Source organism: Heterocephalus glaber, unplaced genomic scaffold (genome assembly GCF_053883595.1).
Source record: "Heterocephalus glaber isolate CG9 unplaced genomic scaffold, H.glaber_assembly_v1.0 deba00001610, whole genome shotgun sequence".
In the NCBI taxonomy this organism is placed as follows: Eukaryota; Metazoa; Chordata; class Mammalia; order Rodentia; family Bathyergidae; genus Heterocephalus; species Heterocephalus glaber.
In genome coordinates, this window is record NW_028258381.1 from 8,307,832 (window position 1) to 8,333,715 (window position 25,884).

The following is a 25,884-nucleotide window of genomic DNA, read 5'->3' on the forward strand; positions in this document are numbered from 1 at the left end:
AAAGACTCGACTGAAGAAACAGGGGAAAGGAAGCCAAAATAATAGAGCAGAAAAGGGGACCAGGAAAGAGGTGAAAAAGAGGCAAAACAGGGTCCTTCGGGTGTCCGACACATAACTGTTAAGCCTTTCCTTCCTCCAGCCTCTACCCCATCTCCATCCCCAGTAATCGCAGATTTCCCACAGCTGACATCTGCCAGAGGGAGGGCCAGATGTGCTGGTGAAAACTGGCTCCTGCAGGAGGAATGAGCTGCGAGCTGCGACATTTACAGCACTTCAAGGTGGCCCTGCTCTGCATTATGGGTGTGGCTTCTTAGACTGGCTTGAAGGGAAGCCATGGGAGCAAGTTCAGCACAAAGGCTTTCTCTTTACCAGTGCAGGCGAGAGCCTGTGTGAGTGAGCTTTCGCAGAGCCTGTCTCCTGCTTTTCACATGCTGCTCGAGCAGTCTTAACAACACACTAGCAAAATGCGACACTGCCAGTGGACCTTTCAAAGCAAAGATAATTGCGTCTGATAAGTGTGCCCTGGACATCAGGACTTTCTACCACCCTGTAATGATAATATAACCCCTGTCACTGAGGCTGCACCACAGAGTCAGCCCTGCTGTAAGAAAGGGGGGTGCTCCCCAGGGAAAGCCTGGAGGGTGTCAGCCCTGGGAAAGTCACTGTCTGGCGCGTGCTGAAGGCTCTGCTCGCTCTGGCCCCTGCGTGCTCTGTGGTTGGACAGCGTGGGGGGTCTCACGCGGCTTTCAGCCTTAATTATAAGATCAGCTAAATTCTCTGAACCTTTGAAGCCACAGGCAGCCTTCTTCCTTTGCCCCGGCTCTGTTTGCCCAGCCCCAGCCCAGAGCTCTCAGTGAGAAGCAGCCTGCTGAGGCGTGCGTGTTATGGGTCACCCTCTCCTCCCGTCACCTGCCCAGCCTCAGGGTAACAGCCTGAGGTTTCAGTTGCTCCTAGCTGCCAGGCTGACCTTGCAGTGGGCCTAGTCCCCCTCCAGGAAGGGCTCTGTGCTGGGCTGGGAGGCTGGAGGGGTGGGAAAAGAGCTGACATCGAGGACTGACATTAAATTGGGGGCACAGAAGATGGGCAATGTTTTACTTAGTGTGCATGGGGGTGGGCCCAGGGCCTTCGCACTGAGCTACATCCCCATCCTCCCTCCCACCCTAGGGTCTTACTAAGTAGCTAAGTTGCCCAAGCTGGGCTCAAATTTGTGATCTTCCTGCCTCAGCCTCCCAGAGTGCTGGGATTATAGACCATCAGTCCTGGCACCAGTTTATACAATGGGCCTCATGTTGTTCATTCTAGGCATCCTTCATAAAGGCCATTTCAAAGATAAGATAATGCAGCAGAGCACACTGAATCTGAGTCTCAGAGTCAGCAGTAGAGCTGGCCTCATCCTATCCAGCCACATGAGGCAGAGATGTTTTGTTGACCACACCATTTCTTCCAAAAGGTACAGGACTTTGGATGTTTTGCCCCAGGCCCTTCTTGAGCTCCAAGTGTGGCTGTGCCTGCATCTGAAACACTCAGCACTTTGCTCACAGAGGAGTGTGGACACCTTCCCAAGGGCGCAAAGTAAACCCGGTGGGAGGAGATCCTGAGACAGGCAATCCTCAGTAGAACGCCACACGCGCAAGTCCACTTCTGCTTCCATGCCCACAACTGAGTTGAAAAGCCTTGGTGAGGAAAGTGTGCATGCACTAGTGATAATCTAAACAAAGAAATTAGGCCGAGGGTGCTGGTGCACCCCTGAATCTCAGCCCTCGGGGTGGCTGAGGCAGGAGGCTTGCAAGCTCAATCCAGCCCAGGCAAGTTAGAGACTCAGTGAGACCCTGTCACGGATTTTAAAAAGGCGAGGAGGCTGGGGATACAGTTCAGTGCTAAGGCCCTGGTTTCCATCTCCAGTACTGTGAATATCAATAGGCCGCTAAACAAATGTGTAAATAAATAAATAAATAAAGGACTGGTCCCTGGTAGGGGGTGATGGCAGAAGGGAAGAGGTGAGCTTTCCTGGTAAGAGGAGCGAATTATGTCAACTGTGGAAGGAAAGAGGACCTGGAGAGTAGACGTGTAGAGTGTGGTGATGAACAGAAGTCTACGTGAGAGTGCCCGGTGCCCAGAGAAAGGGGTTTTGATGCCTGGGGCCCGAGGTGCACTCACGTCCAGGATCTCCTTGTTGGCTTTCGGGGATGTGGCTTCTCGCAATTCCTTGATGGCCACAGGGATCTTCACTTTCTCGCCTTCTGGGATCCACAGTCCCTGGGGTGGGGGAAGGGGGTCAGCAGCAGTGGTCACACATGCAATGCTGACCCGTGAGGGATGGGTCTGCAGGGGGCACAGTCCTCGGGGAGGCCCTGCAGTTCCAGGCTCCCAGTGGGAGACTATTTAGCTAATGGCCGTGCCCTGCTGCGGTGAGGTCTGGTGTCACTTCCTGCAGACCCCAGAGCCCCTGGCCTCACTGCAGGTGGACTTGCTATGAAGGACTAGACAGCGGCGCGCGCTGGGTCTCGTCCTGAGGCCTCGGCCCCACCTGGGCCACCCTCCCCGCAAAAGTCTTCGACTGCCCATAAAATGTGCCTGCATCTGTCACGGTGGCTGCAAAAGATTCCATAGCTGGGGAATGCTGGGGTCCCCAAGCCCTCAGCCGAGCATGGATGGCAGTGGAGTGGGAGACGCCTTGGCCCATCCCCCACAGAACTCAAGGCTTGGTGGCCCCATCCTTGGAGGCCCCGGGACTCACCTTGTAGACGGTGCCAAATGCTCCGGAGCCTAGCACCTTGGCCTTCTTGAATTCTGTCTCCTTTAGGATCCGCAGCAGGGCCTGGTTGGGGGCCTCTCCACTGGGTGTGAGGGGCTCCACCAGCTGCAGAGAGGGCAGAGGTGAGGCGTGGGGTGACGCGGGGTGCAGTGTTGATGAGCCCTCAGCCTTCTCTGAGGCACCTGATATGCCAGGTGTGGGCGCAGCATGCCTGTCATCCCCACTCTGGAGGCTGAGGCAGGCGGATCCCAAGTGTGGGTCCAAGCTGGGCGGCTTTGAAATTTAGTGACACTATGTCTCAGAATTTACAAATAAATACATAAATAAATGAAGGGCTGGGGATGTGGCTTAGTGCAAAGGCCCTGGGTTCAACCCCATAACAAGACACAGACCTACAGAACGTGGAAGAAAGAGACTCTGAAGCCGAGTGCTGCACTGGAACAGCGCATCCCATGTGAGCTGTTTCCATACCAGTCGGCCGGGCTGCAAACCTCGAGGAGCATATTTTCCCTACAGCTTCTCTGCTGCCTGCAGGGCCCACAGTGCAGGGGACACTGCTTCTGAGGGACGCGGGCTTCCCCAGTGTGGAACAGGGAACACAGCAGGGGGCAGATGAAGGACAGCGCCAGCCGCTGAGCCCAGACGGGAGCAGCCGCTTTGGGGACAGCAGGGTTTCCAGAGACCTGGCTCATGCAGAGCCTTCCCCAGCCTCCTCGGCCTGCATCACTGCCGCAGCCACGGCCTCTGCTTGGCTTCAATAGCACTGAGCATGACCCCCTGGAGCCACCGACACTCACGGGGCTCAGGCGACAATATGCACCCCGAGTGTAATGGGACACGCAGAGACTTCTCCTGGTGAGAAATGCAACCGTATGCCTGCAAGGTCTGGACGGCTCCTCCAGCAGTGCTCCCGGGAGGCAGGTGCCTTCAGGGGAGGCCTGTGGTCACTGGGGTGTGCAGAGAAAGGGATGGGAGGGCCCCTCTCTTCTGCTTTGCTCCTGGCACGAGGCTGTGGGTTTGTCGGCCACACTCGTCCATGGCCACAGGCCCAGAGAAACAGCTTGTCCACCATGGACCGCAAACCCGGAATGAGCCATAATAAACCCGCCTCTTGGTTGCTGACTGTCTCGGGAACTTGTTACAGTGATGGGAAATTGCTGAAGCACTGTGAAACACCAGATGGTGCGGGCGCAGGCTCCAGAGCGAGGCCGCTGCCCAGGAGGAGCGAGGCTCTGGCTGAACTCACCTCACGCTCCTGCAGCAGCCGGCGCAGTGTGCGCTTGCGGACAATGTGGCGCCTCCGCATGAAGAGGCCGACGCCCAGGGCCAGCACCACCAGCAGGAAGAGGCCGCCCACAATCCCAGTGGCGATGGAGGGGATCCTGGGCCTGCAGCGAGGGGAGAGACAGAGCCTGTGACGTCGACACATTCCCTGCCCCTCCGGCACAGAGACCTTACTTCCACAACCCCTGGGGGCGCACACAGCTTCCTCATCGCCATCATTCTCAGCCTCTCCCCAGCCCAGCCCCGCTCAGCACCCTCAAAGGTGAAGTCTCATTGGGCTTTACAATAGGATGCCTACTTTTTAATCTATCGACTGAGAAACATGCAATGTAAGATGGTCAGACTTCAGCAGTGCTCCTATGTGAAGTACTCTGTTCTTTCCTGGAGCACAGCTGAGCAATGGGAGAGCCGTAGCCAGGCATTGTCTCCTAGCCAGTGGGCCATGGAGACCCCACCAGCCCGGAGTCCTGGGCCTCCAGGATGGGCCTGAGGTTGCAAAGCAACAGGACTGAGCTGTGAGAAGCAGGGTGATGTAGCCAAGCAGCTCAGACCCCAGGGAAGGGAAACACAGAGGCTGGCTTTTGGGCTCACGAGGGAAAGGAAGGTGCCCAGCAACGTGAGGAAGTCTGAAGTGGGAGTCTTCAGGAAGCACATCCACGCCCCCTTTCTGGCTGTGCATTGTTAGGGTTATCATTGTTAAGTGCCCCACTTGAATTCTTGGCAGACTGACTTTTATTTTCAGGTAGGAATGCTAATGAAGAGCAAAGGTGAATCTGCAGCACCATCTGCACATAGCAAGGTGCCACCGTCCTTGCAGTCCGCCTAAGTGGGTCGAGCTGCTTCACCAAAATGACGCCCCCACCAGCTTTCTTTTCAGCTCCACAGGAGTCATCTCCTGCACCGTGCACTGGATCCCCGACTAACACAGTTTGGATTAATGAGCTTTTACTATTCTGAGGGGGACACTGGAGGCAGAAGGAACAGTTTGCTACAGAGTTCTCCAGGGAGCCAAGGAGTGAGGCTGAATAATGGAAAAGAGTAGAAAACAATTAGAAAGAGTAAATATTAACAAGGAATAGCCACTGCTGCGTTTGAGGTGTGCACGCAATGGGAACCTTGTCCCCGGGCCCGAGCTGAGTGTGGAGCTGGGACGAGTTTCCAGGTGTCCTTGTTGGTGGGTGAGGCCTGGGATGGAAGCAGGTGCTACCTGGGGAGTCCCCTTACTCCTAGGCTTTCACCCCACTGCGACCCTCAGCTGTGCGGCAGAGTGCAGTGGGCGGAAGTTGAGGAAGAACTGGTGAGTGGGGATTTTGCAGACATGACCTGAAGGGACAGAGGAGCCAGGAGCTGCTGGCTGGACAGTTGTCGGAAATGGCAAGCAGCGTCTGGAGAGCAACAGACCCCTCCTGCAGCACTGCTAATGGGTGATGACGCTGCTTCCTGCTGTGGCTGAACGGGAACGTGCAGCTTTGCTTTTGTCAGTGCCCCATTTCCAGTCACAGTGGCAGTCGAGCCGGAGCAAGATGCTGAAGGAAGCCGCCTCACACTCACTGACAACACATTTCCACAGGGAAGTAAGGAGAGACCTGCTCCACCTGGGCTTGGCCAGCCAGTGGGAGGCCTTTGGGACCCAGATTGTGGTGGGATGGCTGCTGGGTTCTGTGGGTGCTGGAGTCTCCTTCTTGGGGGGTTCTAGGTTCTTTCTGTTCTGAGCAAAGAATTAGTCAAGACAAACACAGCGACAGCAAAGTTTTCCACAGGTAGGAAAAGAAACCAACACTGCAGAGTGAGTTTGGGCCAAGCAAAAGTAGGAAAAGAAGTACATGAGGGCGGCCACCATGCAGGGGTGAACACGTGGAAAAGCTCATGCGGACGTACGCATTGCATCACCAGCCTTCAGGCTGGCTCGGGCCTAGGCTGTCCTGCTGAAAACCTGCCTAAGTCCTCCTGGGAAGCCCGTGCAGGGCTTTGGGAACTGTGCTGGGACCCGAGTCCCGGAACTTTGTGATCCACAAGTCTCACCTACTTCCCCCCACAGCTTGGCCATGCCCTACTCCCCTGTCTCAGGAGCCTGGGTTGGTGGGAAAGGAGAAGCCAGGGGAGAAGGCTAAAAGAAGGCCAAAGACAGCTGGTGCCAGTGGAGATGCCTCTGGTGACAACACTGGGGTGGCCAGGCAGCTGTTCCCCAGGGCGGCCTGCACCTCCGCCCAGCCCTCCCCTGGAACCAGGTCCACAGGGGCTGGAGGCTGCAGCCTTGGGGGCAGCTTCTGCCACAGAGCCCAGGCTGCTGCAGGGAGCTGACAAGTAGACAGGCCTAGAGGACAGCCAGAGATGCTGGACACCCACAAGCCCATCATCCTGGCTCCTTGGAGGCTGAGGCAGGGGGTTGGCAAGTTCAAGGCCAGCCTGGGCAACTTTGAGAGACACTGTCTCAAAATAAACATAAAAAGGGCTGGGGGTGTAGCTCAGTGTGAGGCCCTGGGTCCCATCTCCTCTATGAGAAGAAGAAGTAGACAAACAGAGGAGGAAGAGGAAGAGGAGGAAGAAGAAAAGGACGAGGAGGAGGAGTAGAAGGAAGGAGAGGAGAGGAGGAGTAAGAAGGGGAGAAGGGAGAGAAGGACGTGGGAAGGAGGATAAGGAGGATGAGGAGGAGGAGAAGGAAGGTAACGGCACAGGACAGACAGTCAGGAATGACTTCCGTTGCATTTGATGAGATCGAGCAAAGCCAGAGCTGAGCTCCTCACCCTTTTATTGGACAGCCTTCCAGACCTGGCCCGGCACATCTGCAGGAAATGAAAAAGAAACACATTTTTCCCTTCTATAGTATTTTGTTTGTGGAGATTTTTCATTAAGTCACAAGGCACTGTGTGGTGAATTATTCTCCAGGCACTGGAGCCCAGTGCCTTGCAGCTGGGTGCTGGCTGCTGATCTGGAGCTCACTGTGTGCGCACAACCCTTGTCCAAGTGTCTGCTCCCTGGCGGGCTGTCCTGGCCCGGAGGGAGCCGGCAGTCACAGCACAGAGCTGTCTCAGACCATCCACTCCCATGCGCGGGGTGCAGCAGTCCCACAGCTGGCTCTGGGTGTCGGGCGCACAGGGAGGCGGAGGGAGTCAAGACGAGGAGTGGACGCAGGGCCACATGGATGGAGGCCAGGGTCACCATGCAGCACCCCTGCAGCCCCTGGGGACAACCACCCTGAACAACCACCTGCAGGGGGCCATGGGCTGCTCCCGAGGTGGGGCAGGAGCAGGAGCCCCTAATATTCAGGAGGAAGCCGGGCTGAGCCAACTGGGAACCTGGTAGCCAGGTGCAGGCGTGGCCCGAGGAGAGGGCAGAGGCCGGCCTCACGCATCCCCCTCAGCGTCAGGGGCAGAAGTGGCAGCTTCCAGGCCTCGCTCAGCACTGAGGACACAGCTGAGAGGCAGAGCTGCTTCCCCAGCATCTAGGCCTCTCCCAGCTTGTCCTGAGGCTGCCACAGCCACGGGGCCAGCACACCTGTGGAGACTATGCAGAGACAAAGCTGGGAGCCACTGCCGAGCTGGGGACCCCTGGTGCACGGCTGCGGCTGGGAAGCAGCTGTGCTGTGTGTGCTCTGGCATGGCACTGGGCCCCACTCACCCGTAGGTGCAGTTGGGGTGGCACAGGTGGCACACGTGGCTGCTGTCCGCGTACTTCCACACCAGCGTGTTGTTCTCCCCCATGATCCCGGCTGGGCAGGTCTTGACACAGTGGGGGCCATCGATGTAGTGTGCACACTGGATGCAGCTGTCAGGGCCCTGCACAGATCATAGGGAAGAGATGCTGCACGCGTTCTCCTTTATGAAACGGGGCTAGCTTTTTACTTGAAATATTCGTGTGAGGGAAAAGCTGAATGATACGAAGGTTCCTCAGGCAGGAAAAAAGCTGTTCTAGCAGTGCTCTTGGGTGACACAACCACTGTGAGTAGCAGAGCATAAAGTCTTCCTGGATTTAAATGCATATAATGTACACAGGTGCAAAAGAAACAATTCAGCTGGGTGTGCTGGCACACACCTGCCCCTAGCTCTCTGGGAGGCTGAGGCAGGAGGGTCAAAATCTCAAGCCCAGCCTGGACAATTTAGCAAAGTAGTGAAATCCTGTCTCAAAATAGAGGAAAAAAGGGCTGGGGATGCAGCTCAGTGTGAAGGTTTAGAGTTGAATCCCCAGCATGGGAAAGAAGGAAGGAGGGAAGGAAGGAAGGAAGGAGGGAGGAAGGAAGGAGGGAGGAGGGAGGGAGGGAGGGAGGGAAGGAGGGAGGGAGGGAAGGAGGGAGGGAGGGAAGGAGGGAGGGAGGGAAGGAAGGAGGGAGGGAGGGAAGGAATGAAGGAGGGAGGGGGGAGGGAGGGAGGAATCTTTACACTTTGTTGCCTTTACTCGATACTTTGTATGTGGACTTTTCCTTGTCAAAGTCACCTTGCCTGGTGAACATCTTTACATTTGTTTATTTTTGTGGTCCTGGGATGTAACCCAAGGCTTCATTCACTCTCATTGGGTGGGTGCTCTGCCGCTGAATGACACCTGCAGCCTGTTTCTTTTCTTATTTTTGAGGTAGGTTCTTGCTATGTGACCTCGGAACACCTTTCGAAACTCTAGAAGCAAAGCCTTGGGGCTGCTGGGGCTGAGACACGACCCAGAGAAGGTGTCCCTTTGTATGTGCTCTCCGGTCTCAGCTTCGCCCATGCTTGTGGTTTGGATCTAGATGCCTCCAAGCCTGCTGTGACTTCAGGCCGGGCCTCGGGAGGGGAGTGACCAGGGGCCTCACGGCTGACCTGCTGTTGGGAAGGGCCTGGGCGGAGGTCACTGGTAGGTTCAGGGGTGGCGGCTAAGCTGGGATCCAAAGAGCTCCACATATGATGTGGAGAACGAAGGACACAGGCTGCTTGGTGCCAGAGACCTGCCTCAGGCTTGCATTCCTCACACAACGGACTCTGGGCCTGAAGACATGAAGCTGAATTTAAACAAGCTTGGGTAGGGGCTTCCTGAGTCTCCAACTGTTTAAATGGGGGTTAAGCAAGACTTGGATGGTGTTCGGTGGATGTGAGAAGGGAGTGGGACACGCCAGAAATGGGGAACTGGATGACCACAGACGGTGGCCACCACAGGCCAGAGCTGGGTGGGGAGAGCGGCATCAGGGAGCAGGAGGGCTCCCGCCTCTGGTGTGAGATGTCCCAGCTGCAGCTGCTCTGTGCCTGCGGGACACAGCCCTTCCTCTGCCGCCTCAGGGCAGGCTTTGCCCAAGTCTGGCGTGGAGGCACAGGGCTCCTTACCCTGCCGGTGCAGGTCACGTTCATGGCCTGGGGCAGGCACTCGGGGTGGCACTGGATGCACTCAGAATTCTCCACGAACTCCCGGGGCTCCCTGGGGAAGGAGGAGGGAGACTGTCAGGCCGGACCTTCTGGACGAGACTCCCCTCTTCCAGAAACTCAAAACCACTTCAGGCAAAGGACAGAGAGCTGGGACTCTAGGACTGCAGTTCTGCATAATGCACAGTTTTATTGACCGCCTCCCTGCTCAGCCCAAGTAACCAACAGGTAACCTTCCGTAACCCTTTCCTGCCTTTTCTGTGGCATAGTTTCTGTATATTGGGCAAGCAAGACAAAAAGGACAAATAGTCCTGATCAGCTGTCCCCTCCTCTAATAACAGATTCACAATATTGAAGTTAAGGGGAAAGAAGAGGTTACTGGAAACTAAGGATAGGACAGGAAGGAGGAGTAGTAAACTTGTGTGATGGTTATTTTTCAGAACAGTAGGTGTTAAATACAGGTGTGAAACTTTTTCCTTGTAGTATTTTCAGCCTTCATCAAGATGTGTAGACCAAGGTGAATTTCTATTGTAATATTTTCATCTTTCCTAACAATATGTAGATCAACCTGCCTGGGAATTAATTGAAGCCTTCAGGCCAAGCAAGGAACAGGAGTGTTTACACCTGAGACCTGTGCTGTGAGCCTCCCGATAGGCAGGCAAATGCCACCAACAAAGCCGAGTGAGACAGCAGTGTTTTGGGGTCACCGCTAAGGGACCAGGCTGCAGAGGGAGCAGGAGCCACTGGATGCCCGGGTTCGCCATGCTGGCAGAGAGAACCAGGCCTCTGGGTATGCTTATTTTAATGTCCTTGTATCTTAAGAGAACCTTGAAAATTCAAACTGTGGATGTCTATCTGCAGCCGGAGGAGCGCACTGATGTTTCTCCCTTGAAGTCGAGGCAGCATGGGCATGTGCTTGGCTTGGCCCTGCCAAGCACATGACCCTGTGGCTCTGGCGGGACATTCGGGTCCAAGAGCAAGGGAGATCCCCACCGCCTTCCGCCTCCCAAGGCTGCTCTCTGTCAGTTACCTTTCTCTTAAGTATGTTTCAGAACTGCCTCTTCCTCTCCCCGCCCTTCAACCTGACTTCTCCATTAATCGAGTTGTGGAAAACTTCACATCACTGCTGGGATTTTCAGCACCCACCAACCGTGCTCCTATGGATTCTCACTTTGTCTCTGCTGATGTTCAAAGCGGTCCACACCACTCAGCACTTGGTGCACCCTTAGGCGGCACAGCGAACAGAGCCAACCAGGAGATGGCACTGTGTCACAGGCTGTGAGACACAGATGAGGCCCACGCGGGGAAACAGCAGCTTGCTACGCCCTGGCAACAGGAACCTTGTGCCGGCTAGAAACACGTAAGGTGTTTTCAGGGAAAGAGATGCTATAGACTGTTGGACTGAAGTAAGTAATAGTAAAAAGTGCTTGTTTCCTACGATGATGAACAGTTTGTCCAAGTGCAACGTACTCAAAAACTGAAGCAAAAGCAAGACGGAGGAAAAGACCCATCTGAATGCAGTGAACCTTCAACAGCCCAGCAAATGAGCTGGGCCTGGGCACAGGGCGTGCGGACAGAGGAACAGGCCTCACCCCTCCAGGACGTTGCACGTGGCCACGCACTCTCTGCCCCGGCTCACGTTCCGGCAGGAGACGCAGTCCCAGGGCTGGGGACCCCAGCAGCCCTCAGCTGAGCACAGCGGGTGGCAGATGTGGCCATCAGTGGCTGGAAGACACAGAAGGGCAGGGTCAGGCGCAGCACAGGGCCGGGCCGAAGAGACCACACCCTCTCCAGGCCAGTGTGCCGGGCATCTGGGGACTGGAGAAGCGGGACTGGGGTCACGGCAGGCCCTCCTCCCAGGCCAGGCCCAGCTGCTGCTCTCTGACAAACGCCTGTGGTCACCTGCTGTGCACCAGGCACCATGCCTAGTACCACACTCAGAATTTCACTTAATCGAGCAGAATCATTATCACAGCCTCTTTCCCTGGCACTGGGGATGGAACCCAGGGCCTTGGAACTCAGCTACCTCCTCAGCCTCCTCCTGTCCCCCAGCCCTCTCCCCACACATCTTTTGAGGCTGTGTCTCGGCAAGTTGCCCAAGCTGGGCTCCAATTTGTGATCCTCCTGCCTCGGCCTCCCAGGAGTGCACCACCCTTCGCAGTTTACCAAAGCCATTTCATGGATGAGGAAGCCCAGTCTTAGAAGGTTAAGGACACTGGGCAACTCTGCAAGCCCTCGAGGGACAGGCCAGCACTACACTCAGATCAGCCTGTCCCAGTGGGCAGGGTCTCAGCCCAGTGCGCACAGCTTCCAGGGCTGTCAGGAGGTGCTCAGCTCGGAAGAGAAAGTTAAGGAGAAGGTCGCCCATCCCTGAGCGTGCGGGGCGTGTGCACGCCCACCCTTAGTCACCACAGCTGAAGTGATCAGGGAGCAGCCTACAGACAAGATGTCTCGGAAGATAACCAAACTGAACTTACTTCTTTAAATTACAAATAATGGGTAGCTCAAACCTCAGGCAAAGTCGCCTTATGAAATGAACAAACGCCCTGGAGGTGGTTCCACGAATCCCCTGGTAACCCATAATTAGGACAGTGCAGATTTTAACTGCTTCTTGAGGAACAGAAAGTGTGATTTAAATGTTTAGTCCTTCACTGTTCTGCCTCAGAGTAGACAGCCCGCCAGGCCGTCTGCAGGGGTGCCGGACGCTGGTTACTCACTGCAGGCCTTCTCGCCTCTGTTGTTGATAATCTTGGTTTTCTGACCGGAAGTCCCAAACAGCTTTCTCCAGTTGATGGTGTTGGCATAGCATAGGTGTCGGTTTCCAGAGACAATCACGTCCCCATCACTGATCTCCTTCAGGGAGCGCAGCCCCAGGGACGTCAGGTTCAGGCCAACGACAGCGAGAGAAAACTGGCCACTGAGTGGGAGAGGGAAAGGCCTGAGCAAGATGCACAGCCCAGGACACAGCTGCTGCCCCATGTGGGTGTCCAGCCCAGCTTCCCGCCCACCAGCTCCTGGCCCTGTGGAGGCTGCACTGCACCACAGTGGGGAGGGAGTGCAAACCTGCTCTCTCCACTCAGTGTCTCACCTCTGAGGCAGCTGGGAGGTGGCATAAATCTCCTCCCATCATTATTTTATAACTACATTTTACTTGCTGGAGGTTGAGAACACGTGACCTCTGACACATCCAGTGTACATGCAGGTGTCCAAGGGCTGGCTCGGTCTTCCTATAAGGAAGACCCGGGGTCTGGGGGAGTGGAACTGGAACCAGTGGTGGTCTCAGTTGGGGGACTGGTATCACTGAACTTCTCATTAAGTTCATAGAAAGAGAATGTTCTCATCCGCTCAAACTCCCAATGATACCACAAGTGCTACAGAGCAGTCATCTAAACAGGACCCCTGTTTGCATGACTTCGGGCAGAGAATGAGTCCCTCCCCTTAAGAGCTGGGGCAAAGGGCCTTTCTGGGAGGAGCAGTAGCACCTGTTCAGCATCAGGGCCTTCCGCCAGCACAGGGCATGGAAAGCAGTGCATCTTTGGTGTACTCGGCTTCTGATTTTCTTTCACACTGGACAATATGACCCCGTCCTTTGGGGGCAGGTGTGGGTGACAGTGCCCCATTAGACAGCTTCAAAGGCAGGCTTGACCTAAAGATTTCCCTCTCTCCCTCTCCTCTCTCTCTCTCTCTCTCTGTCAGAACTGGGACCATGGAAATCTTAGGGGAAAAAATCTAGTGTTAACAAATCTGTCCCCTGGCAGGATGCGCAAGGCCTCAGCTGGATGGTGAGATGACGTCACTCCAGGGCCGTGGAACGTGGGGAAGACACAGGAGCCGGTGAGGTGGAGGGTCTGGGAAGGCCTAGGGCCAAGTGCAATGGGCATCCAGAGCTGGACTCTGAGAGGGCACAGCTGCACACATGGAAGACGGCGAGTGCGCACAGCTAGCAGGGCCACGCCTCAGTGCCCGCCTGTGCAGGACCCCAGGACCTGAGGGAGTCCGACAGTCACAAAGGAGCTGGGGATGATGCACCGGGGGTCCTTGCACTGCTCTGCAACCCTTCCAGAAGTCTAATTTCAGGACAGAAAGACTACAAAATATCTGGCCAGCTCGATGCAGTCAACGTACTGTTGCTTTGTCCTGCCGCGGATGATTTCCAGGTTCTCAAAGGCGTGGAGGTCGGTCCTGTTCTCAGGCCAGGCCTGAATCAGCAAGAACCCTGGAAGGCAGAAGAGGGCTCAGACATTGTGTGGGGCTCTGCTCTTTCCTAGGGAACATGGTCTGGGGCGCTCCTGAGACCCTCATGAGGAAGGAGCAGGAAGTCTGCCGGGTTGGGGTCTTTCATCCTTTCATGGAGGAAGTGCACACAGTGCCAGACAGCACGGACCTCCCACAGGCCCACAGGCCCACACTGCCAGACCTCAGCCCTGCCTCATGCCCATCGCCCTGCTGCCCTGGTGCCTTTCATAGACGAGGCTTCCACATGCAGAGGGATCAGTGTGCAGTGAATGCTTTAAATAAAAGCTATAGTAAAAGACATTGTTATGGATCCCCTCAAAATCCTTCCCCTTGCTTCAAACCCACTCCTCCCATCATCCTTCCACTTTCTGGAGCAGCTCTGGAGTTCTCTTTCCTGAGTGTCTTCAGGAGGTGTGGTCAACAGTACAGTGAACGCTGCAGCTGAGTGCCATCTAACGGAAAGCAGGCTCATCAAAACACGATGCTGTCCTCATCCACCTGTCACCGGATCTGGCACCGGGGAACTCCTGGCTCTTCCCCAAAGTCACAGTGACCATGAAAGGGAAGTGTTTGAATCAATTCAGGACATCCAGGCAGCCAGGACAGCGCAGCTAAAGACCCTCAGGAAGGAGGACCCCAGAGCTGCTGCAGAGTGGCAAGAAGGGTAGGAGGGGTATGCTGCCAGAGAGGAGGCGGGTACTGAGAGGAGCTCATGGCAGTGCATCTTCGCTGTCATGAAGTTTTAAGGTTCAAACATGCCCTGTATTTTGGTCATGTGAAAGGCTGTCCCCGTGGACTCCGACCTCATGGAGGCTGTGGGCACAGCTCACACCTGTGATCTCCTTCACTGTCTTCAGGATGTCCAGCTCCTTGGGGTCCAGGGGCGGCGTGCGCGTGAAGGAGTCCCTGCAAGGACAGCAGCGTCACCCCCGCCAGCTGCTGGGCATGGCGCAGGCTGCTGTTCTCTGAGCAAGGCGCTGGGTGCTACTCACCCCCGGAAGGCCACCGGGAGGATGTGCAGGTCGCCGCTTATGGCTGTGCAGTTCCGGAAGTGCTTGATGTTTGTGGCATTTATGGAAAGCGTGTCTTTGAATTCCCCGATCCCTATTCCGTTGCAAACTGTGGAGAGAGGGGCTGGGCTTCACTCACCCGGCTGAGTTGGCTGAGTTAGCAACGATGGAGGCCACAGGCAGCGGGAAGCAGAGAGGGGCTCCTGCCACGAGCACCCTGGCTATCTGCACCCCTTCGATGCGGTCACACAGTCAGTCGGCAGACACTGGGGGGCCCAGCAGGCACCAGGACCCCACAGGCTCCAGGCATGCATAGTGTGAGCAGGCGCTGTCCTTGTGTCCTCACCACAGCCTTCCTGCCCCCACATGCCCTGGTCGCGGCCCGAGCCCCCGACAGCCCTGTCCCTCCCCTCTCTCCTCAGGGCGCTGTGCCCCTGTGTTTCTGGGCTCTTCTCCCGTGGCTATGCCCACAGAACTCCCTGGACCAATGGCTTTCTGATTTCCTGAACTGGAGTCATGGCTTTAGCGTCTTCTAAGAGGAAATGGACAGTGCACGCCCGTGATCCCAGCACTCTGGTGCTGAGGCAGGAAGATCTTAAGTGTTAGCGACTCAGAGACACTGTCCCAAAGCGAACGGGGCTGGTGGTGGGGCTCAGTGTGAAAGCCCTGGGTTTGGTTCCCAGGACCCGGGAAAGACAGTGTCCGCAGGCTTCTAGTCACAGGCCATGCCTTCACCCGGCAGGGCTGCGGGTGCCTGACTGGGCCAGGGGGTCTGGCCCGCCCACAGGTCCCTACCTTTGCGGCAGGGGCCTTCGCACTTCTTGCACTTCCGGACGCCGTCCTCCTCCATCTCGTAGCTGTCGGGGCCGCAGGCCCGGACACAGGAGCCATGGTCTGTCACCACGTAGTTCCCTGCGGGACACGGAGAGCTCTGTCGGGCTGTGCAGCAGGGGAGAGGACAGGAGGCGGGCTGCACCGCGTCAGCAGGACCCCATCACAGCTGCGCGGGAGCACATGTGAGCCTGGGCCCTCCCACCCCACGCAGGCCAGAGGCCGCGCTGGCTCGCAGAGGCGGGTCCCCTCGGCAGGGCAGGACCTGAGTGCCCCTCCGCCCTGCGTCCTCCAGAGCCTGGCACTCTGACGCGGGTGGCAGAGGCTCTCCAGGGTTTAAGGGTCTGTCTATGAACCTTTCTCACGGCCCTTGCCTATCACAGCCGTGACAATGTTTTCTCTATCTTGCCTGCCATTCGGCACACGATGGCCGATTGCTCTATTTGTGGACCTTTTCTCTGTACAGTTAAATTTTCATCTGCAGATCCAGCAGGACAAAAAAACCTCTCAGCGCTGTTCTAGGTTTTCTCACCCTCCCCTCTGGAGTGGGCTTCTAGAGCTGTGACTCATCGCCTTTCCTGTAGGATGGTTCAACCACTCTTCCCTATGGCACCAGGGTGCAGGCACAGACAGGCAGAGCCAAAGTCCAAACACAGAATAGAAGGCACACACAGCCCTTCTGTGAGGCCGCTGAGCCGCACAGCGATGCAGGCAATCGGGCTGGGCCAGGCCCAGTGATGGGGCAGAGCGAGTCCCCAGGCTCTCGATGATGCAGGCCTGGGTCATGGACGGGCGGGTGGTTCCAGGAGGATGCAGTGCGCCACATTTCCTGTGCTCTTTGTCTCCATAAGAAGCACACAGCCCAGCCCCTCTCCTGTGCCCCTCACAGCCAGGACCCTGTGAGTACAATGCCCTGCCTTGATCTCAGGGAGCTTAGGTGGCGGGAGGGCCACAGGCTGTGCATTCTGCTTCCTAACGGGCCATGGATGGTACTGTTGGGGCCCTGGGACCAAGGGCCAGGTTTTGTGCAGTCAGACCCAGCGTGGGGAATGGGTCTGAGTGCATCTCCTCCTGCTGTCCATGCCTGACAGATGAGAGGGCTTCGTGTGGAGACCAAGCAGCCCCCTCAGCAGGGGCAGGCATGCAGGGTCATGGGGACCCCTGACTGCCCAGGGCATGGCTCAGGGCCCCTGTGGAGGACGGAGGTGGCAGGGCTGCCGCTTGAGGACTCACGGGGACACTTCTTCACGCAGGTGGCGCCAAAGCTGTACTTCCCCTCGGGGTTGACATCCATCTGGTACGTGGTGGGGTTGTAGAGCATGAGCGGCGGGCAGGTGTCCTTGCAGGTGGCTTCGTCGCGGAACTTTTGGCAGACCTGTCGGGAGGGACAGCGACATGCTGGTCAGGGGACGAGGACACCAGTGCCCGAGGATGGAGGGGCAGGGCTGCTCGGGGGCAGCAAGCCCAGGAGCTGGGGCTGCAGTCAGGTGGGGAACCCCAGACGTGCTTCCGGGGGAGGAGGAAAGCTTTGCTCCTAGAGGTGCGATTCTCCTAAATTCCAGATGCTGTGATTTATGGGTAAGATTGATTTAAGCACGAGGAAAGAGCTCCCTCCTTCTAGTGGAAGCCAGAGAGCGACCTTACTTTTAAGCTTAACTTACAGTGAGCTCCCTGACAGAGTTTGAGGCCGCACTGCAGAATTTATTGAACTTTGAGGGGGAAGAGCGCTGTAGAGATGGGAAGACCAACAGGGGCGACTTTCTAAGGAGCTGTGTGGTCCTCTCCTTCTGCTGCATGGGAGGAGCAGCCTGGACCAACCCAGTCAAAATCGCTGTGGCCAAGCCCGGCCTCTGGAACTTGGGTCTCTTCTTTTTGTTCTGGGATTGAACCCAGGGCCTTCACACTGAGTTACATCCCAAGGCCTTTTTCAATTTTGAGCCAGGGTTTTGCTAAATTGCCCAGGGTGGGTTTGAACTTGCAATTCTCCTCCTGCCTCAGCCTCCCAGAGTGCTAGGATCACAGGTGTGCCCTGTCCTGCCTTGAAACCACAGCGCATCCTGGCTTTCAGCTGAGGATGGGCCTTCCTTTCTGGAGGCTGAAAGAGCTTTGCCACCCTGTGCTGCCCCTGGGACCTGTTCGGCAGCCCCGGTGGGTGCAGCGCTTCCGGGTGTCCCCGGTTTGTATCTGTGTGGTGCCTGCAGACCACAGAGATGACCAGCTCCTGTTAGCCTCCTGAGCAGTGGGCTGGGAGTGAGCCCGGTGTGGTGGGCCGGGTCTCACCAGGCAGTCACTCTCCCGGGGTCCTGTGCAGCCGGCCGCACACTGGTTATGGCAGCAGTCGCTGGGGGACTTGCCTCGGCAGCGCCCCGAGCACTGCTGGGCACAGATGATCCTGGTCACTGAAACACAGGGAAAAGAGTGGGCACTGTGAGCTGAGTCCAGCAACTGCAGAGGCACCACGCACAGGGTGGGTTTAGTTCCTTTCCAGGCCTCACATTCAGTCAGACTCAACCCAGTCACTGGCTTTGTTGTGACCTTCCTGAAGGTCATGACTTTCCTGATGACCTTCCTGAAGGTCATGACCTTCCTGGTGACTTTCCTCAAGGTCATGACCTTCCTGACAACCTTCCTCAAGGTCATGATCATCCTTCCTCCCTGGATTTTTTCCTATTTTTAACCACTGGGTGGACTGCTCCAATCAAATCCAGACTTTGTGGCTTCCTCAGGAAACAGACCGTGCTGGACTGTGTTCTCTGCAGGGCAGAAAGCAGGCACACAGGAAGGGAGGCCACAGCCACCTCAGGGTCACACCCAGTCAGGGCCACATCGAGGCTGGTGACGTCCTCAGCGCCCTTGGCCACCAAGCCTGTGAGCCAGCAACCATGCTCCGGCAAGCTAACCTCTTCCTAAAGTTTGGTTCACACGAAAATGCTTTCCAGAGAGTGCTGCAGACTTCTGGGCTGATGGGCACCCAGGGTGGAGGGGCAACAGCAGCGTGGTGACCACACAGGCAGCGGAGTGCTGTCCCCAGGACAGCAGCAGCCCTGTGTGCAGTGCAGGGACTGGGCACAGGGGCTCTTGCTTGTGATGTTGGGGGTGCCTGGGCTAGCCTGCCGGGGTCGGCCACTGTGGCATCACCCTGGGCTGTTGACATCTGGCCTGTGGCAGGAAGCTCCCTGCAGTGCGTGCTAAGTCCATGGGGGTGGGAGGGCAGCCATGCAAAAAAGACCGGGGCTCAGCTCCAGGACAGGAGGGTGTCATTTGGTGTCGGGGCAGGGTGGCACAGTGACCCGAACCCTGCTCCCGGGAGGGAAGGTGGCCACAGCTCTGCTCCCAAACTCACATTTCTGGCAGTTTTCCTCTCCTGGGGCCCAGCAGCTCCCGTTGGGACAGCTTGGATCACACTTTTGGCCTGAAAGGTGAACATCACCATCAGCTCACATCTCAGCACACGGCCAAGTGACAAGGGACTGACAGCCCTGGGGCCGCCGTGCTTGTAGAGAAGGAGGCAGGTGCTGGGGCCAGTGGGGGCAGGCAGGGCTGTCTGGTCAGTGCTCATTTGGTTCTGCGAGGGAGGGGATTCGTGTGTGGATGTGGTGACAGCCCTGTAAGGCCACTGAGCTGCAGGCCTAGAGCTGTGTTTGACCACAGTCCATCAACAGAGCCAAGGGGCAGAAGCCAGAGGCTGCGGCTGGTGGTTCTGAAGACTCTCATCTGCTGCACTGGAGGCCTACACACTGTGAGCATGCTCGGCCCGCTGCCATGCAGGGCGAGAAGCAGCAGGGGCGATGCCCTTTCTTCTGAGTGGGGGAAGGGAACAGGCACCAGAAGGGGAGAAGGCCCGGGCCAGGCTGGTCAGTGTGAGCGGCATCTCCAGTTTCCGCAGGCCATGGCATGGGCCAGGACCTGGTCCCCCCCAGCCCTGCTCTCAGGGCCACTCTCCTTGTGATCGGGGCAGCATGAGGTGAGCACACTTAGGGTGACACGGGCCAGCCTCCTCCTGGGGTTGCCCCGTGGTTCTGGGTGGACGTCCACACCCAGCAGCTGGGACAGAGGCTCAGAGGCTCGGGGCACCACCATGGGAGTTGGCACGGGTCAGGACATGGAGAGCTTGGCTGTCCACCCGGCAGCCTGACCCCACCCAGCCTACTCAGGCTGCAGGGACGCCTGCATTGCCTTGGTGACAGGGGTCCTGTGGGAGGCTGCCAAGGCCCCATTTCAGCCGGGCAGGTGACGTGTTTACCACTTGCTTTTGTCTCAGGTTGATGTGACCCAGTGTGCCCTGTCCCTCCCCAGGCAGCTGCAGCCTGAGAGCAGCTAGATGCTCACTTACAGCTGCTCTGGTGGTTCTGCAGGTCCAGTGACATGTTGCTCAGGAATCTGCTATCCATGATGTCCCTCCACTGGATGGTGTCCACGCTGCAGAGCACGGGGTTGTTGCTAAAGCGCACGGTGCCCTGCAGGATCTCTGTGTGGGCAGAGGCACAGTGAGCAAGCTGCCAGCCCCTCTGGAAGCACAGAGAACGCAGACATGCTTCTTTGCACCGTGTCCCCTAGAGAGGCCAGGTGTGAGGCGCGTTCCTCGGCAGCCCTGCAGATGTGGGGGTTAGAGCAGCACTCAGAGTCCTCCTCTGCACTGGGGTCTGAGCAGGAGTGGAATTCGGGATGTCAGCGCAGCAGGGCTGGCCGGTGTGGGGCCCTTGGTCCTGGGCTGACGGGGCCAGGCCGGAGGCCGAGGTGTGGAGGGCAGGTGGGGTGGCGGTCCTTACCAGGCCTGGGGCAGTTTCCCCTGGGGGAGAGTCTGTCTGGGACCCAGTGCCAGCACGTACCAGGCTTTGAGGAGGACCTGGGGACCTGGCAGAGGCAGGGCTGGGAAAGTCCAGGAAGTGACTGCGTGTGCAAAACTCCCCACACAGACAGGCACCGTGGTGCAGGCCTGCAAGTCCCAGCACTGAGAGCCTGAGGCAGGAGGGTCACAAGTTCAAGCCCAGCCTGGGCACCTCAGTGAGAGGGCCCTGGGTTCAGTGTACAGCACCCCACACATGTACACACACAAGCACACACACACACAGTAAATAAAATAAGATGCCTCCCTCTTCACCACCCCTGGTTTCCTCTCATAAGAGCCTCCTTGCTCTCCCTGCTCTCCCAGGGAGGATTCCGTCTTCTCCCAGAAAGCCTTCATCCCTGGTCCCGATTTTCTGAGCACAGCAGCGCTGGGCACCCGTCTCCCATGTGGGCAGGGCGTTTAACGTCCAGCAGACCCTTCCCCCTGGTGGCTTCTCTTCCTGCAGTTTTGATCACCCGTGGCCAATCATGGACAAAATCATTGCTGTGCGATACAGTATTTTGGGAGGCAGCACCGGAGGCCACATTCATGGGACGTCCGCTCAGTGGGCTCTGCTAAAGCTGCTCTGTTACTGTTCGCCACCCCACTGTGCCCAGTTTTTCAGTTATGCCACCTGGGAAGTATGCACGGGGAAGAACACTGTGTGCAGGTCAGACACTGCTGAGGGGTCTGGGACTGCATCGCTGGTGACAGGGGTCACTGCATCCTTGGTCCCTGAGTTCACTCACACCATGTGCACAAGCTCTCTGTGTCCGTCCAGCCAGCTGGCCACTGCTGACCCGGACCTTTGCTGTCTCTCACCCCCGGCCTCGGAGACCCTGGCATCCGGCTGGAGCCCTGCCCCTTGGTCTCATCCACCCTCCTTCGAGGAGCTTCCCCACTGACTGGCACATGGCCAGCGCTCACACAGGCCTCTACCCTGGTGCAGGGCTCCCGCTTCTGAGGGAACCCCACCTCTCCCCTCCCATGAGGCTCACCCTGCAGGCTCCTCAGTGGCAGCTCCCGAAGCCCGGTCCGGTTGGCACTGTTGGTGCCCCCATAATTAGACAGGACGGCAAGGGCGTAGGTGTTTTCGTAGAGCACATTCCCACGCACAATCTGCAGGTTCTCCAGCGGGATCCTCTCTGCCGTGTTGAGAGCAATGAGCACATAGCCAGCCACCTCCTGGATGGTCTGAGGGGACGAAGCACAACAATGCCATTTGTCACTGAGACTCAAGGGTTCCAGGCCTACCGTGGGTCCAGAGGCCCTGGGCCACCTCCCTGCACCCTCGAACATAATCAGGTCAGCAGATGTTGTCACGTGGGTGACACTGGGGGAAAGGGAGGTACCGGTATTGTGACACTTCTCCTTCTGAAGTGCAATGGCAGTGTGCATCATGTGTTGTTTAGGAGCACAGACGAAAAGTAACAGGGAGAGAGGAAGGGAGGGAGGGGGAAAGGGGAGAGGAAGGAAAGAACAGGAGAAAGAGGAGAGAGCTAGGGAAGGAGGAAGAAAGCTAGCCAGAAGAAAGGTAAGGAGATCTGAGCCAGGTTCAACCACCACCAGGCTCTGAAGCTTGCTGTTAGATAGGAATCCTGTGAACTGGCTTAAATTCTTGGTGGCTTGGTCTTGTTCCTCATCAAGAGACAAGTATTTATAGCAAGGTTTTATTCCACAGGGACAGGCTGTGAAACCTGGCTCTCGTGGATCTTGTCATTGCCATTTTTAAGTGCAGTGTGAGCACAGTGCACCTGGAGACACGGAGCCACGCCAGGCTTTTCCTGCTCTGACTTGGCCCTAGCTGGTGAAGAGTCCTCAGAACACTCCCATCTGTACTTTCCTTCAAACTGTAACTACCACAGCAGAAGTCAGCACAACTCAAGTTATATCCTGCCAAAGCCTTCCCTTGCTTCTATCCATCCACTTCCGTTGCATTTGGGTGGCCAGACCCACTGCACTGACCTTCAGGAAGGAAAGGTCGTAATTCCTTTGCACATAGGTGATCTCCAGGTTCCCGAGCACCACCTCACAGTTGTTGAACATGCGCTGGAGGCTCAGAAAGTGGTCCTCAAAGGTGCCCAGCTGGGTGAGCTTGTTACTTGTGCCTTGGCAAACTAGAACCAAAGGAAAAGACATAGCTCATGAAGTGCTGAGTGGCAAAGCTGAAAGAAAACAACATTCACTAACTCCGTGAGTTGGAGTGACTCATAACGTTAATTTCGATCAAAGGACACCTCGAGGCCAAAGTGATAAAAGATTAAGTTTATATTAGGTATAATTCAAAAGAAGGAGAAGATTGTCTCTGATGCATGGGATTGCATTATATTAAAATACACAAGGGGAAAGGGGTAAAAATTCAGGCGGGAATAGGTGAAAAACTCAAGGAACACTATTAAGAAAGTATGAGTTATAGGAGCCCTGATCAATAAAAAATACATATGAGGTATTTAGATTATATAATTACAAGGTTGAGTTAATAACTGTGCAATGAACATTTTGCAACAGTTGGCATGTCACATCATTGTGCGAGGAGTGTTTATGAACATAGCACACATAGGCAGTATTTAATATCTTCTGACCACAAAATAGTTCACCTAAAATCAATGACAAACCATGTAATTGAAAAACCCAGCTTTAGGGAGATTTAACATATTTCTCCAAACACCTGCATCAGAGAACAAGGCAAAGGTCTGATTGTGGAGAGTTAGGGCATTCAAAAGTGTCACGGTGAATCACTCAGCTCCGGGGAAGCCAGCATACCCCGTGTGCCCACCCTGCATCACCTGGGCAGCACAGGGCAGGTGCGGGCGGTGGCCAGTGTCATCTGCCCTGGCACCTTCCCTGCCTGATGCTGCAGGACGCCAGACTTGATCCCAGAAGACACTGATCAGGGGCTGAAGAGCAGCAGTGGACAGGTCCTCCGCCTGCAGTCCACACTTAGCAGCAGAGGAAAGGGTGACGACCAAGTGACAGGTATCCCCCGGCTCACCCGCCACATGTTTGCTAGGCCGACCAAACCAAAGACACTGGGGCCTTCGAAGCAGAGAGCCTGCTAAGGGCCCACACTTTGAATACAAATTGTCACAAGAATGAAGAAAACGGCCCCTGGCTTTGGACTTGAGATGAGACGCGGCTGGTCCCTCCTTCTCCACAGCTGCTCGTGACAAACACAGGAGCCAGGTCACAGAGCACAAAGCGATGCCAAAGTCGGCACTGTGCCAACACTTTCCTCAGTGCGCTTCAAAGGTGTGCGGGATTTTACAGGCTTCCTTTCTCCCCCTCCATGGGAACTGCTCTGAGAACATCATCTGTCTGCTCTTGCACGCAAGGCCAGGGCAATGGGTGCAAGTTCAGACACAGCTAATCAAGGCATTTACATAAGGCGAACCATGAGGCGATCCCCACATCCTCTTTACCTCTGTGGGGATTTCCCTCTCTTCCCTTTAGGGCTCCCATTCCAAGTCAGCGGTACACATGGGAACTGCGGATGTCTGCAGAGACAGAAGGTTCCCTAATCCTTCCCATTGTTGGGAATGCAGGCAGGACTGGGTGGGATGGATCTCACAGTGATGAGGAGCTTAGCGATTTAGCAGGATGCAGGTGCAGCCTGTGACTCCTCACTGTGCGCCTCGGGACAAAGGCTGCTTCCCTAGCTGATGGTGGCCCTCTCCTCTTGCCCTCACTGAGCAGCTGTGGTCCCAGCCTCCGTGAGTCCTCACACTCTGGGTGTCAGGCAGGGGAGCTGACTCCTTGGAACCAGGATCAGAGGAGGTTTCAGCTTTGGCAAGGACAACAGGAGACACTTGCTTTTATTGTGAATGACCCACAGCAGCATCATTCTACAGGTCTCTCTCCACCGAACCAACAATTTTTATCATCAAACCAATGAGTAAGTAAATGTCAGCAAAAAGCTCATTTAAGATTAAAAACTAATTTTAAAGACTGTACTTGTGCTTTTATTCACTTATTAAAAATGCTAACTGAGCATCTAAATTATTCTTTATGAATATGTACAGCCCCACATCGTCTACAATTATGACGAATCACTTTTACATGCAGAAAAATGCTCTTGTATTTGGAAGAGAGTAGAAACACTGCATATTATTGATGGGAATGTTAACTCAGAAAACACTTTGGCAAGCAACTAGACAACTTGTGTAAACAGATAAATGTGCTTAAATTCCATATCATGATGATTCCATTTCAAAAAAATTGTTCTGAGGAAACAGACACAAATAGAGAAAAAGCTGCATGCAGGATGTTGTTCGTTATTCACCTTTTCAATAATGATGAAAACAAAATTGCAAAGAAACCTAAATATCCAGCTGCCCAACAGGTCTGTCCTTGTGGGCAAGGAAGCGGGAGATGCTGAGGTGATAAAGGGACCTTCCCACCTCAGGAGCATCCTGGGCGCATCACACAGTTCATCACTCATGGGAAGTCACCATGCGGCTACAGCTCCTCAGCTCTCCCTACCCACCGGGAGGAGATGACGCAGACCAGCGCCACCCAGGGTGGACAGGAGGACTGGTCACTGTAGGGCGGAGGGCTCAGCTTGGAGGACGAGGACAAGGCCAGGAGGCGTGAGGCACTGGCTTCTTGCCAGCACCTGAAGAAAAAGTGGGTTTGGATTCCCCCATCAAAGCAAAGTAGAATCTTTATATCTCCCGTTATAAACCTACAGGGTGAGAAAACCTAAACGTGAGACCACTGATACAATAAAATTATTTTTAAAATGACTGCAAACTACTCAGGCAATTTTAAGACAGAACTCCCCGAAGCAATGAAGCCAGGAGAAATGAGCTCCACCATGCTGTGACCTTGAATGCCTCTGAGTCGGGTCAGGCATCCTCACACAGGAGGACGCAGAGCACATCACTGGCTGCCAGAGTGCCGAGGTGGCCGAGGACTGGATGAGACCTCTCAACTTTCCTTTATTGAAGTTAGCTGTTGAGAACCTGGCAGTGACGTAACACGCAGCCCGTGAATGCTAGGGGACCTTGGCTGATGCACACAGCCCTGTTAGTGTCTAACGTAGGGTGCTTGGCTGTGCATGAAGCTAATTAACTGTTGGCAATTAAACACAGCTACCATCCCCGTGCAATGATATTTATCAGACAGGAAATATAAAAAGAAAGGAAAAAGAACATCTCATACTTCAAGAATTTCATATAAATATGCATTTAGGACTTGGTATTTAAATAATTTATTCAGTGACCACCTTGGTATATTTTAGGTCGATTCACTGCAAAAGCAGACAATGTTTGTGTTGAGTGCTGTACAGTGCTTGTCGTTTGCTCTCGGGACTCCTGCAAAGCTGGAAACAAATTCCACTGAATCATGGACACCAGGTCCCCGACTCAGGTCTGCAGAGCACTGAGCTTTTGTGCTCAGGTTTTACTAGGGAGATCTACCGTGTGTACTTCAGCGCCTGTCTGTTCGTCTACCCAACTAGCTTTGGGTGCCTTTGAAAGCACAGGCATCAGCAGCTGCACGTGGTGTGTGACAGACTTTGTGTCAGGGTAAGTCCTTGGCGGCTGCAGTTTCAGGACCCTCACAGGCCGGGAGGGGTGAGGGATGGCATTTGATGTGCGTCTCTGTGCCCTAAACTCTTGT

General features: G+C 55.7%; 1 protein-coding gene across 5 annotated transcripts in view; it reads right to left on the reverse strand.

Moving 5' to 3' along the window:
• Egfr (epidermal growth factor receptor) overlaps window positions 1-25,884 on the reverse strand; it is a 125,767-nt gene that overhangs the window by 20,459 nt on the left and 79,424 nt on the right. For 3 of the 5 annotated variants that reach the window (XM_021254210.2, XM_004839841.3, XM_087196035.1), the window contains exons 2-19: window positions 22,231-22,382; window positions 21,264-21,459; window positions 19,771-19,905; window positions 18,781-18,849; window positions 17,718-17,836; window positions 16,671-16,812; window positions 15,402-15,518; window positions 14,589-14,715; window positions 14,429-14,502; window positions 13,486-13,576; window positions 12,078-12,277; window positions 10,953-11,085; window positions 9,325-9,415; window positions 7,658-7,815; window positions 6,784-6,822; window positions 4,002-4,143; window positions 2,738-2,860; window positions 2,158-2,256 (exon numbers count right to left, since the gene is read on the reverse strand). In XM_021254210.2, coding sequence (XP_021109869.2) covers window positions 2,158-2,256; window positions 2,738-2,860; window positions 4,002-4,143; window positions 6,784-6,822; window positions 7,658-7,815; window positions 9,325-9,415; window positions 10,953-11,085; window positions 12,078-12,277; window positions 13,486-13,576; window positions 14,429-14,502; window positions 14,589-14,715; window positions 15,402-15,518; window positions 16,671-16,812; window positions 17,718-17,836; window positions 18,781-18,849; window positions 19,771-19,905; window positions 21,264-21,459; window positions 22,231-22,382 — 2,207 coding nt within the window. The remainder of the gene's footprint in view (window positions 1-2,157; window positions 2,257-2,737; window positions 2,861-4,001; window positions 4,144-6,783; window positions 6,823-7,657; window positions 7,816-9,324; window positions 9,416-10,952; window positions 11,086-12,077; window positions 12,278-13,485; window positions 13,577-14,428; window positions 14,503-14,588; window positions 14,716-15,401; window positions 15,519-16,670; window positions 16,813-17,717; window positions 17,837-18,780; window positions 18,850-19,770; window positions 19,906-21,263; window positions 21,460-22,230; window positions 22,383-25,884) is intronic. The other 2 variants (XM_087196034.1, XM_021254211.2) reach the window with 1 other exon arrangement.